This window comes from Ornithorhynchus anatinus, chromosome 17 (genome assembly GCF_004115215.2).
Source record: "Ornithorhynchus anatinus isolate Pmale09 chromosome 17, mOrnAna1.pri.v4, whole genome shotgun sequence".
Classification (NCBI taxonomy): Eukaryota; Metazoa; Chordata; class Mammalia; order Monotremata; family Ornithorhynchidae; genus Ornithorhynchus; species Ornithorhynchus anatinus.
The window spans coordinates 7,637,922-7,649,966 of NC_041744.1; the positions used below are offsets into that span (position 1 = coordinate 7,637,922).

Consider the following 12,045-nt stretch of genomic DNA (forward strand, 5'->3'; position numbering starts at 1 on the left):
TTGGCGCACTTCGGGGCAGCATTTTGGAAGTTAGTCCAGCTAGCCAAAGGCTAGGGTGGATAATGCTGCCCCCTACTGTCTTAAAATTCCACGTAATGTGAAAGAAGAAGGAAAAAAATAACTCCAGCTTCACTGGGTTGGTTTTCAATACTACGGAAACTGTAATTATGTCACAGTTGCGGTTTGGCCCAAGACTTCTATTATTGATATGTGATTTCACTGTGAAGGGTGAGGTGGAGAATAAAAGCCACCCAAAGATTTCAGAGCTATAGGCCTGAAGGTATACAACCGTAAATGCATCCCATCTCTGCCACTTGGCAGCTGTGTGACTGTGGGCAAGTCACTTCACTTCTCTGGGCCTCAGTTACCTCATCTGTAAAATGGGGATTAACTGTGAGCCCCACGTGGGACAACCTGATTACCCTATATCTACCCCAGATCTTAGAACAGTGCTCGGCACATAGCGCTTAACAAATACCAACATTATTATTAAAAGAAAAAAATCACAAAAAAGTGAGGATCGTGGGAAAGAAACTCTCTGCTCTCTAAGTGGGAAGATTAAAGTAGTTGGAAACTTGCGGCACTGAAATTTCCATTTGCTCTTTCCTTAGATAGTACACTTTCTCGTCTGAGGGGCGCTCATTACCATGTGTATGACACCACAGTGAGTATTTATCTATCTAGCTATTACTACTCTGGCCAGGGTTCTCACTTCACAAATCTGTTCATCAAAAGAGTTGATATACGCGCCTCTGGCCAAGTGACCAAGGACTTTGACCCCTTTTGTATTTCCCTTTTAAGTGACATTGGAGTAGCTGCTTAAGACTCCGTCAAACATCACAGCTGCGAGAGAGACACTGAAGGGTGGTAGCACATCAGCACATACAAACTGACATTAGGGCTTAATACACACGCTCACAAACAAGTTAAAAGCTCAATTCCAAGAGAAAAAAAAAACATACTGCCATGCTGTGCACTACAGAAGTGATTGCAGTGATTGCAGGAAGAAGAGTACAAAAGTATATAAATTTAGCTGTGTACTTTGAATCTAAGATATTTGCTCTTGGGGAGTCGCTTTCCAATATAGTGTGGAAGAACATTCTCCCTCCAAATCTCTCTTAATGGGTACGTGTCAAGTGCAGTTTATTCAAAAAATGGAACAAATGCAGTGCTTCTAAAATGGAATAATGAGCCACAAAGATCAGAGCTCAAAAATTTAAGTCATTATGTCATCCTTTCATAAATGCCTGGCCCTTGTTCACTTTCATGCTGCCTCCATTCCAATGGCTTGTTTGGGCTACTGGGTCAGGGCACTCAAAAGTCAAAGTCCTCTACGCATAAGACAGTTTGGATCCTTTGTTCAACTACTTGAACTATTGAGTTATTGGTTGCTCTCTGACTGGATGTTTGGCGGCCACAGCCCACGGAATACTGAGAACTGGAGGGAGAGCTGACACCAGAGAGAGGGACAGTGCTGTTAATCCTACACTGGTTTTGGCTGACGGGAAAAGCAGTCGCCAGTGTCTATACCAGCATAAAATTCCCCATCCCAGCCAAGATGGAACTTTGGATGGGGCTTACTTAGGGCCATGACGCTGTGTTCATTCTCAAATGGGGTGACTCTAGCCCCAGCTCCATTCCTTCACTATCGCCCTTCACTATTCTACGCTGTTGCTGGGAGTCAGAGCCTGCTCTGGGCCTGGGGAAGGCAGGAAGCAAGAGGGAATATGGATTTTGCCCCACCTCAGAATGGCAGTACTTCTCTGTAGCAGAAATCTTGCCTGGGCTGGAGAGTGCTTTGGAGTCAGTGTGGGGCCTCCCACAGCATGTCCTGCAGGTGGGGATCCCTCTCCTGACCACGGTAGGCTGCAGATGGAGGAAGAAAGTCAACAGCTATCAGCAGCCCTGCTCTCCCCTGGGGAGGCTTTGGCCACACTGCTTGGGCAACTGAGGGGCCTCGTCTGAACCCCTGCCCCACCTGGGTCCCCTTTCCTCCCGCTCCGGCACTACCTAAAACCACCAGGGATTGGCGGCCTTGGCAAAATAATGTCCCAGAGCACATTTCAGGGGTAAATTTAGCTTTAATCTCTGTAGGAAAATGTTATCCAAAACCCTGTGAAAATGCTTGCGGGGGGTCACAGTTTGGTTAAGGGAAGCTACAGTTTGGTAACAAACCTTAATTTATCTACATGTCCAAATATTTCAGTCCCTTTCCTTCCCCGGCTTATCCCCAGCTTTACAACATTACCAGCTTCCCCCCAAATGTTTATGTTGTCAGAATTCGAATATGAATTAAACAGTTAATTCTGGTTCTTAAGGTGTTTTTCCGAGGCTCTTACCTTCTTTCAGCTGTGCTTGGAGGAACTCATCAGGATATTTCTGCCAGTTCTTTGGCTCTTGCTGAACCAAGAATAACTTTGCGTTTCTAATTAGATGAATGTTAAAGTTAAGTTTTGCTAGGAACTGTCAGCCAACATGGAAACACTAAGTAGCGGCAGGACCTTTTGGGATGAAAGTTGGCTTCGACTCTTGCTTATGTAGTAGGTTCCCATGAGCCTCAGGAGGTGGCCGAGCCATCATCCAACAACCTTCAAGTAGCAAACTCCGTGGAAGGGGCATTTGCCACTGGAGCTTGAAATCACATAGGAAACTGTCCCCGGTGATTGTCTGATGGTCTGCCCAGCTGCTCGATGCAATGAAACACAAGTGACATTTGGATACTTAACAGATTTGGGGAGAGTTATGTGTTCCAGACTTGTGTCAGTTCCTGAGGTTTGAGGTCAAAAATCACTGTCTGATAGGAGGCGTACATTACTAGGTTTGGGAAGTGGTTTCAGAAAAAGGTTTTTGGGGGATCCAATGGGAAGTCTTCTTTCTCGGTACTGACGGCTCAGGATAAGGGGAGGGCCCTAAACAGTCAGTGATCCTTTCAAATCATGGTGCAGAATTTTAAGGCGTAACATATTTCATTTTATTTCTCTTCTAGGCTATGTTATTCATAAGACTCTCCAAATAATAACTTATTTGGAGACTCAGATAGTCTGACTATTATAATGACAGTAGGCTTTCACCATCCACCTCTTTCAGAAAGTTTACGTTAGACACTGAAGGCTTTGACTCCTGGTTCCATTTTCCAAGGAACAAACAAGGGAAGCTAGACAGACGGACAAGCAAACGGCAAGGTAGACGCATGTTAAAGCAAACCATAGAATAGTCCCCCCAACCTATTAGGACATCGACTAGAAATTGGATAAAATTGAAATTTATATTCCTGCGTAGCATTACTATCAGTAGAAATGACCAGGGGTTTTGATCCTGATCTAGAATCCATCCACTTAGTGTAGATTTACACAACAAAGACATTCAGTGACAGGAGTAGGCTCACACAAGGAAACAAAAGCAATCTTGAGGGCCAACATGTCATGAGAGTGGGCATCCCATCGTGATTAGATCTAAGGGTTCAAAAGAAAACCTATACCACGTCTTTGGATACCAGTGATTGGTTGATCAAACTGGATACTAGAAATCACCAAATACCCTGAATAATGTAAGTAACTCACCATAATACACCATTTGAGATCTAACACACTACTGGGTGAAGCAGTCAATATTTTAAAGGTGAAAGGCTCATTTCTATCGACTCAGAATGATTTCTTCATACTTAAGATCCTGAGGTAAGAACATGTGATCCAGGTTGAGGACTCAACTTAAAATTCAAGTATTCTACTAGTTCCATTTAAACCTAAAACATCCTAACATCCATCTTATTTTTTCAAGTGAAATCGACTATTCGCTTCAAACTGGTCTCATTTCCAGCTGCCTCAGGAAGAAGAGAGCTTTTGGTGACAATGCCTCCAATTTCTAAGGCCCAAATTCAACATCCAAGGAAATATTACGGATCAGTCATATTTCAAAACAAGCGTACTTCCACACTAATGAGCCTGATTGCCACTAAGTGCAGAGGGAACGGGCTGTTCTGAAGGCTTCCTTAACTCAGAGGACCCTGTGGGACAGATCGTTTCCCCCAATCATGCATGGGTGACCCAGTTCAGCAAAGGGCAGGGCCTTGGATTTCAGTGAATCCAAGAGCTCTCCAGTCTGGCAGCTATGCTGCTGCTGGCTTCCCCTGGAAGTTGCCATCGCTTAGGCCTTCATTGCAGCAGATAGCTGAGGTAGCATGGATTGGTACTGCCTGCTTGCATCCTTCTTCCCTCCAGGGTGGGGTAAATTGGAGACTCTCCCCAAATGGGGAGGAGAGTGATCAGAGTAAACAAAATCCTTTCTCGGCTTCCCAACTAAACAGTATTTGGCTGATTCTTTCCTCTACACAAAGGGAAGAAGAGAACTCAACAATTCATTCCATGTTACCCATTACTCCATTCCATTTTATAGGGGATTTATTGGCTAAGGAATGCATAGGCCATGTAAAAACAAGTCACTTGGGTAGTTCACGATAGAACAAAAACAAGAGAGAAGACATCCTAGAGGTAAAAAAAATCCAGGAAACATGCATGTATAGAGGTTGCTGTGAAGCAAAGCACTGCCCAGGTGTGTATTAGTCCCCTTAGGCAGAGAGAGCTGGTACCTACTAACAACTAACCTGTTGCTGCCTTGAACTTCCTCCAGCTCTCTTTGCAGCTTGGCATTCTTCTCCTCTTCCTCAAGTAACTTCCGCTTCACAGTACGTAACTCCTGTTGAGCCTCACACTTGATGTCATTGGCTACCACTACGGCAGTCTGCAGGTCGGCTTGGAAACGCCTCCACTCTTCTGTCTCTTCCTGAAGATGGCAGATACAAATCAGGAATGAGGCAACTGGAAAGGCACAGAATTTAGACTACCTGCCACGTCAACACAGGACCCTGGTCATGAATCACTTAAGTGAGACAAATACAACGAATCGGTCTGCACTGAGCTCATGAGTTAACGAAAAGCTAAATTACCCCTATGAAATTGCAATCATTTTTCAACCTAGAAATGTATCAGATTACTTCAAATTTTCTCAAGCAAAGTAGTTCATTGAAAAAAAATACAACCATCTTAACAACCTGGGCTTGCATTAAAGTTATGAGAAAATAATTAGTTTTTCTATGGATTCATTGATATAAATTTTTCATTTGAGTCTGGAGAGCCCTGCATGGGAAGAGCCCTGCACAACTAGCTAGTGCATGGAGCCTGTAAGGTTAGAGGATGGACCAGGCTGTCCCAAAGTTCAGCATACCTTCTCTTACTGTCTATCCACTTCAGAGCTAAAACAGGCCTGTAGAGAGGAAGGAAGGGATTCTCTGAGCTGAACTCATGAGAAGGTAAAACTAAAATAAAGAAGGACCTGTAGTCATCAGACAGTATTTCCCTTTTGTTCCTGATTAAGGTAAGCTCACTCTCAAGCAGGGCCTCCATTGATTCACCTAAAAATTCAGTTCGTCTTGTAACCATTAAAGGGCACGGTATCCTTCTCAGAACAATTGGGTTTGTCAGGCTGATCCCTGAATTTTTCAGCCACGGCTGTGGAGGAGCCACCATGAATTCAAACTGCATTTCAACAGTTTTGTTTTCATGTCCCTACTAACAGCGTCAGACTCACCTGGAGGCAGGAATTTCAAGGGTCTAGCACATCCTAAAAGGATTGACACCTATGGAAAACAATAATCCAAGTCCTGTTTGCTCTCACCGCTCATATATACTAGTTTATGGGTCCCACTGCTCAGAGTCCCATGAGACAGAGAGAGGGGCTGGGGTGGGCTTAAAGGAACAAGAATAGAGAAATTAGTAGAGATGATTGCTGAGTGACTATGAATGATTCAAACTAAATAAGTCCCAAATACGCTGGTTAAAGAAAGCATTCCTTGTGCTGAGGCTATCAGTATCAAGGCTCCTACCTTTATCTGTTTACTCATGGTCTTCAGCTGCCTCTCCAGGTCCAATTTTTGTTCTTCTAGTTTCATCACACTACCTGGAAAAGAAAAAAAAAAACAAGTTAGACAGAATTGTTAGAGAGGTGCTGTCTTGCGGGAAGGCAACTGGGCACCAAAAAGCACACAAAGATGTTCTTGCTTTTAATCCATTAGGGCTTGATAAATGCAGGGTCAGTGGTAACAATAAACTTTGGAATCGGAAAGATCATCACGTTAACACAGGAGATTTGAGCTAAAGACTCAGCTCTAAAATGTCATCTAGAACTATGTCAGGGCCTGGCATTTGGGACTTCCAATGATGTGCTTTTGAACTTTATTATTTATAGCTACCGTACTGGGACAAATCCATTAATACAGCAAGCACCTATTCTTAAGTGTAGACAATGAGGCAGCATCTGATTGTCACAAATGAGTCTTTGGCCCACCTGCACCATAAGATCTTACTGTCAATACTATCACTTTTGAAAATAAGGGTGTGTGTGCGAGGAGGGGTCTTTGCCTATTTGCATCATAAGATCTTATTAACAGTATCATTTTTGAAATGGTGTGTTTGCAAGTGTGTGTGTATTTAGGCAAACGTGCTGCTAATGTGAAACCCAGCTACCAACACTGGTTTTTGTGATTTACTAAAAAAAATTTTAAGTGGAGTAGACTCTGTTACACCCCACATCATCATGTCCATTCCCCTCCTGTTGCTTAAGCCCTACTTCACTTTCAGTCAGATCCCAACTATCTCCGGTACCTGACTTCACAGAATCAAAGAAGGTCACTTGGTTCCGCCTATGGCTTCCAGGCCAAGCAGATGACTGGGTAACGATTCACTGACTCCGAAATCCGGACTGGAAAATCCTGTCACATGCAATTGAGAATGGAGTGGGGAGAGTCTGAGGAGTGGAAATTCCTTTACTTTTAACCACCTCACTCCTAACTGGCTACTTTCCTATTAGTTCCCCTCCTGCCCATTCTGTCCCGTAGCTCTTAGAACTCTGTTCCACTTACTCTCAAGTTCACTAATGAGTTGGTTATTGTGCAACTTGACTGCTCGATGCTGTTCCACCTGGTCTTCCAATTCGTATATGGTTTCCTTCATGTCTTTGATTTCGGCATCGCTCTCTGAGGCTTTCTCCTGCAGTTTCAGGCTGGTTCTGCTCAGCTGTTCAGTCTGACGATCACTGAGTTCCCTTAAATGACTACACTCTTTCTCCACCTAGAAAGAGGGGGGAGGAATCCCCAGTTAATTCTAATAACAAAAGTCACCATCACCATTAATAGCATTTACTGAGCCCCTAATGGGTGCAGAGCGCACTACTAAGAATTTGGGAGAGATTAAAAGGGTTAGAAGACCCAATCCCTGCCCTTGAGGAGCTTTTAATATAGCAGGAGAGACAGACGCTTACATTATAGATAGGGGAAATAACAGAGTATAGTAGGTAAGTATAAGAAAGAAGTGCTGGGGGTCATCATTGGTAACAAGTGCTTAGGTGATGCGGAAGGATGGATGGATGGGTTGGGAGATATGAGACGAGAGGATTAGGGATTACTCAATGTAAGATTCCTGGAAGAGATGTGATCTCAGGGTACGACAAGTCCCCAGATTAGCATGGAAGCACTTCAGATCAATCAATCAATCATATTTATTAGGCATTTACTGCATGCAGTGCACTATTTTAGGTGCTTGGGAGAGGGCAATATAAGAGAATCGGTAGGTACGTTCCCTGCCCACGATGAGCTGACAGTCTAGAGTGGAGACTCTGGATGGAGAGGAAGAGTGGTAACTGGACATTTTGTAAAGGAAGAACCATTAACTGTTGGCTACAGACTGGATACGGAGGTTGCAAAACGAGGAGGAATCAAGGATAACCCCCCCGACAGACTTCCCTAAACACGTCTCCAGCAGGTCAACCAACAGAAAACTGATATTCTTGAAAAGGACAGCCTACAGTCCTCCCTCCAGAAATAGACGAAACAAAATTATTAAAATTATAAATAGCTCTGGTCCACTACGTTGCACAGATAGAATTGTCTTTTCTGACCATTCCCACACTAAAGGGCAGAGGTTTAATTAGTGAGTCTTAGTATAATATCTAAAATAAAATCATAATTCCTTAGATTTACACAGCATCGTTTAAGTCAGAGAACTCAAAACCCTTCCATAATCACAGTTATCTGACACCCTCCTAATACCCATCTAGTTTGCTGCCTCCTAAGCCAGTGAGATCTATCTACTAACCTCTCCAGTCTACTTACACTACTGACCTTTCAAATATTCAGCTCTGTAAAAAAAATCTAGTCCCGGTATTTCATTTAGTCAATGCATTATGCAGAGTTAACGGAAGGGAGAGGTTACCTCTGATAACAAGCAATTGAGCAATGTGATTTCTTTGGTTTTCTTTCCAAAAGAAATCACTGTAAGATATTTAAGCAACCCCTCCACTCCCCAAATTATCATTCTCTATGAAGATATATTAGGAATCTGTACTAATAATGTGTAATAATCTAACAAAAAGAATAAAACTGACTGGAAAGCAAGGGGGAACCAAATGTGCTGCTTAATAATCTAATGGTGGAATAGTACTTTTTATTTCCCAAAGTGCCTTCCAACATTATTCATTCATTCAATAGTACTTATTGAGCACTTGCTATGTGCAGAACACTGTACTGAGCACTTGGAATGAACAATTCAGTAACAGAGACAATCCCTGCCCTTCTGTCCTTACAACATCCCTATTTTGATTCCCAGGCCATTTTACAGATGAGTAAACTGAAGCATAGAGAGGTTAAGTGACTTGGTTAGAGTCACACAACAGGCCAGTGGCTAAACTGGAACTTCAAACCAGCTGTCAACTCCCAGCTCCAGGTGTTTTACACCACAACATAGAGCTTGACAGAAAGCAGGTAAATTTCAGTAGAGAAATGTAGCAAGATTTGTATGAATGAAAAACCATCAACCAAAAAAAGCTGGGCTATGACTGGAAATGGAACTAAAGGCCTTTCTTGACTAAAACCAGCTGAATTCCTCATTAGTGTCGCGTACTACAAAAGATAGATGGCAGTACAGCTCAGAAGTTGCACATTTGAACAGAGAATGGTATTGTATGTTCAGTGTGCACATTTCCTACCCAATCAATCCATTCATGGGATTTATTGAGCACAAAATAATAATTATACCATTATTTTGTACCATTTATGTGCTCAATAAATCCCATGAATGGATTGATTGGGTAGGAAATGTGTACTACCTGTGGTATCTGTTAAGCGCTTACTATTTGCCAGGCACTGTAATAATAACAATAATGATGACAGCATTTGTTAAGCACTTACTAGGTGTGAAGCACTGTTCTACTAAGCGCTGGGGTGGATCCAAGCAAATCGGGGGTTGGACACAGTCTCTGTCCCACATGGGACTCACGGTCTCACTCCCCATTTTACAAAGGAAGCAACCAAGAAACAGAGAAGTGAAGTGACCTGCCCAAAGTCACACAGCAGACAAGTGGAGGAGCCAATATTAGAACCCATGATCTTCTGACTACTAAGTGCAGAGCACATTAGTAAGTGCTAGGCAGAGTACAATATGACAGAATTATGGGTGCTTTTCTCTCAGTCTGGCTATAGATGTTAAACATGTGAACCCTCACACCAACCCAAGGAAGGGGAGCCTCCCTACTAGCAGGGAAGAAAGGAAAAGGGAGTGGAGACCTCTATGAGAACCTTTACACTTCCTTCAAAGTAAAGGGCAGCACTCTAATAGCAGCTCCGGAACTTGAGATTTCACTACATCTAGAGCGGCCATGGACAACTCTGTCGATAGAGGCACTGAGACTCGCTTGACAGTGCATGCGAAAGGCCGAGCCCAGCACGTAGCGTAATGAAACCATACCCAGTATTTTACTAAAGTCTGACCAATTTCCCCCAAACCTGGAGTATTTCTCCAGGATCCGATAGGATTCCCCCATTCCCCCAATTTTTTACAAAGCCTCTGCATTTCCCTCCTAGGCCCCTGTGAATACTGGTGTCGCTTCTAAGCCAAGAAACTCGGCGGTACATGCCGAGACAGAGGGAGGCTAGATGCTTGAAATAAGAACAAAAATACTAAACTGGAAGTTGCCCAGTTCTGTTTCCGTATCAGCCACGGGCCAGACCAGCTAATAATCGGACTGCCATCTATCAAAGTTCCCCCATCAGCCTCCCTGCGCTGGGCCACCTCCATTGATGGCAACTGAGGGAGACTGCAGAGCTGGAAGCAAACAAGGATTACTAAAGGCTAGTACATTACTGAGGGGACCACACCCCTTAAAATACAAATACACACACGCATTAAAACAGTCCTGATTCTCACTACGTGCAGCACAAATATACACACACCTGTGTGCGTGATAGGTATGAGAAACAAGGCTATGCACTAGATTCAAGCTTGTCCAACCTATACTGTGAGGGGGATGGATGAACAAAGAGACCCATGACAGCTCTGTGATAAATTGCAATGGAGTAACTATAAATAGGGGGGGCAAAAGAAAGGCTTTATAGAACAACACACAACGTGAGGGAAGTTGTAGGCATTTGAAAGAAAGCAACAGAACCTAGGTCTACCCGTCCTAGCGCTGAGGCTGCAGGAAGGTATTTCAGACCGTGAGTTCTATGTGGGACAGACTCTGATTATCAGGTCTCTATCTCAGTGCTCTTCCCAGTGCTTGGCACATAGGAAGCATGTTCCCCTTTTAGTCTGCAAGCTAAAGACAGGAATCTATTTATCGTGATTATGTTGTCTTGTTTTTGTCCGTCTGTCTCCCCCAGTTAGACTGTGAGTCCGTCATTGGGCAGGGATGGTCTCTATCTGTTGCCAAATTGTACATTCCAAGCGCTTAGTACAGTGCTCTGTACATAGTAAGCGCTCAATAAACACTATTGAATGACTGGAATCATGTCTACCTGATTTGTATTGTACACTCCCAAGCAATTTATGATAGTACTCTGCACACAGTCAGCACTTGATAAAAATACTGATACACATCATCATTATTATCAAGAACGAGAAATGAAAACAGTAATAGTTAGGGTAGGTAATAAATGAAACGGTGCAGCAAGGGGAAATCCTTACCTGCCCATAATAACAATAATAATAATGACGATGGTATTTGGTAAGCACTTAGTATGGGCAAAGCACTGTTCGAAGCACTGGAGTAGATACAAGATAAGCAGGTTGTCCCATATGGGGCTCACACTTTCAATCCCCATTTTACAGATGAGGTAACTGAGGCACAGAGAAGTTAAGTGACTTGCCCACGGTCACACAGCAGACAAGTGGCGGAGACGGGATTAGAACCCACGTCCCCTGACTCCTGGGCCCACGCTCTTTCCACTAACCCATGCTGTTTCTACTATGATTCAGAAGGATTTGCAGGTACGCTTTGGTCTTATCAGCCACATTTGCAGAGTATGATTAAATAAAAATCCCAGTTAGTGGTGTCATACAACTCGAAGAATTAGGGGGAAAAAAAACCCATTTTTTTCTGTTTGAAGATTATGATGTTGTTGATGGTGAACTTTCTCCCCGGATGCAGGTATCACTGAAAAGACTGATATATTTATGACAAAGTCTTTTCATTATGGTGCACATAAAAATATTATCTCTTTTTTGCTATTCTATGTAATATTTTCAATGCATATTTACAATTTTACTACTCCTAATATCCAAAGCTTCTTCTAAAAGAGAGCCATCTTTTTTCTGTCTGTTACTTGCAGGCTCATTTGTCTACTAAAATTGTACCTCCTTCAAACCATCGACCTGCTGCCTGTTTGAGATTGTGACTTGTTGACTTAATTTTTATTCTACTCTCACTACTTGCAGATGCCCCACGGTTGACCATACTGTTGAATGGCCTGCTGTCATTTATCTCCTTGTGTCCTGCTCAAAGTTGTGATGTGCTAAGCACTGCATTGACACTATCAGACTGATTGCTCTGTTGAACTTCATCGATTGTTCCGTATTTCCACCTGATATACTGAATAGAAAACAAATGTTTGGGCTAGAAACTCAAGAGGTAACTGATTTTCTTCAGTTACAGCAAATATGGAGGATGATGAAAAGATCATATCAGGGAAATGCTGCCAGCATGATTGTTTTGTTTTTTATG

At 43.0% G+C, this 12,045-nt stretch overlaps 1 protein-coding gene and 1 long non-coding RNA gene across 8 annotated transcripts in view; one reads left to right on the forward strand and one right to left on the reverse strand.

Annotated features, from left to right (window-relative positions):
• Positions 1-12,045, reverse strand: part of SPECC1 (sperm antigen with calponin homology and coiled-coil domains 1) — a 198,095-nt gene that overhangs the window by 69,661 nt on the left and 116,389 nt on the right. For 6 of the 7 annotated variants that reach the window (XM_007672549.4, XM_007672548.4, XM_029081729.1 and 3 more), the window contains 3 exons: positions 6,914-7,121; positions 5,879-5,952; positions 4,601-4,779 (listed from right to left, as the gene is read on the reverse strand). In XM_007672549.4, coding sequence (XP_007670739.2) covers positions 4,601-4,779; positions 5,879-5,952; positions 6,914-7,121 — 461 coding nt within the window. Of the gene's footprint in view, positions 1-1,743; positions 1,867-2,339; positions 2,426-4,600; positions 4,780-5,878; positions 5,953-6,913; positions 7,122-12,045 lie in introns of all 7 variants that reach the window. The other variant, XR_003765565.2, reaches the window with a different exon arrangement.
• LOC114817709 overlaps positions 1-12,045 on the forward strand; it is a 77,815-nt gene that overhangs the window by 11,090 nt on the left and 54,680 nt on the right. The window contains exon 3 of the long non-coding RNA XR_003765568.1: positions 612-664. This is a non-coding gene — a long non-coding RNA (uncharacterized LOC114817709). The remainder of the gene's footprint in view (positions 1-611; positions 665-12,045) is intronic.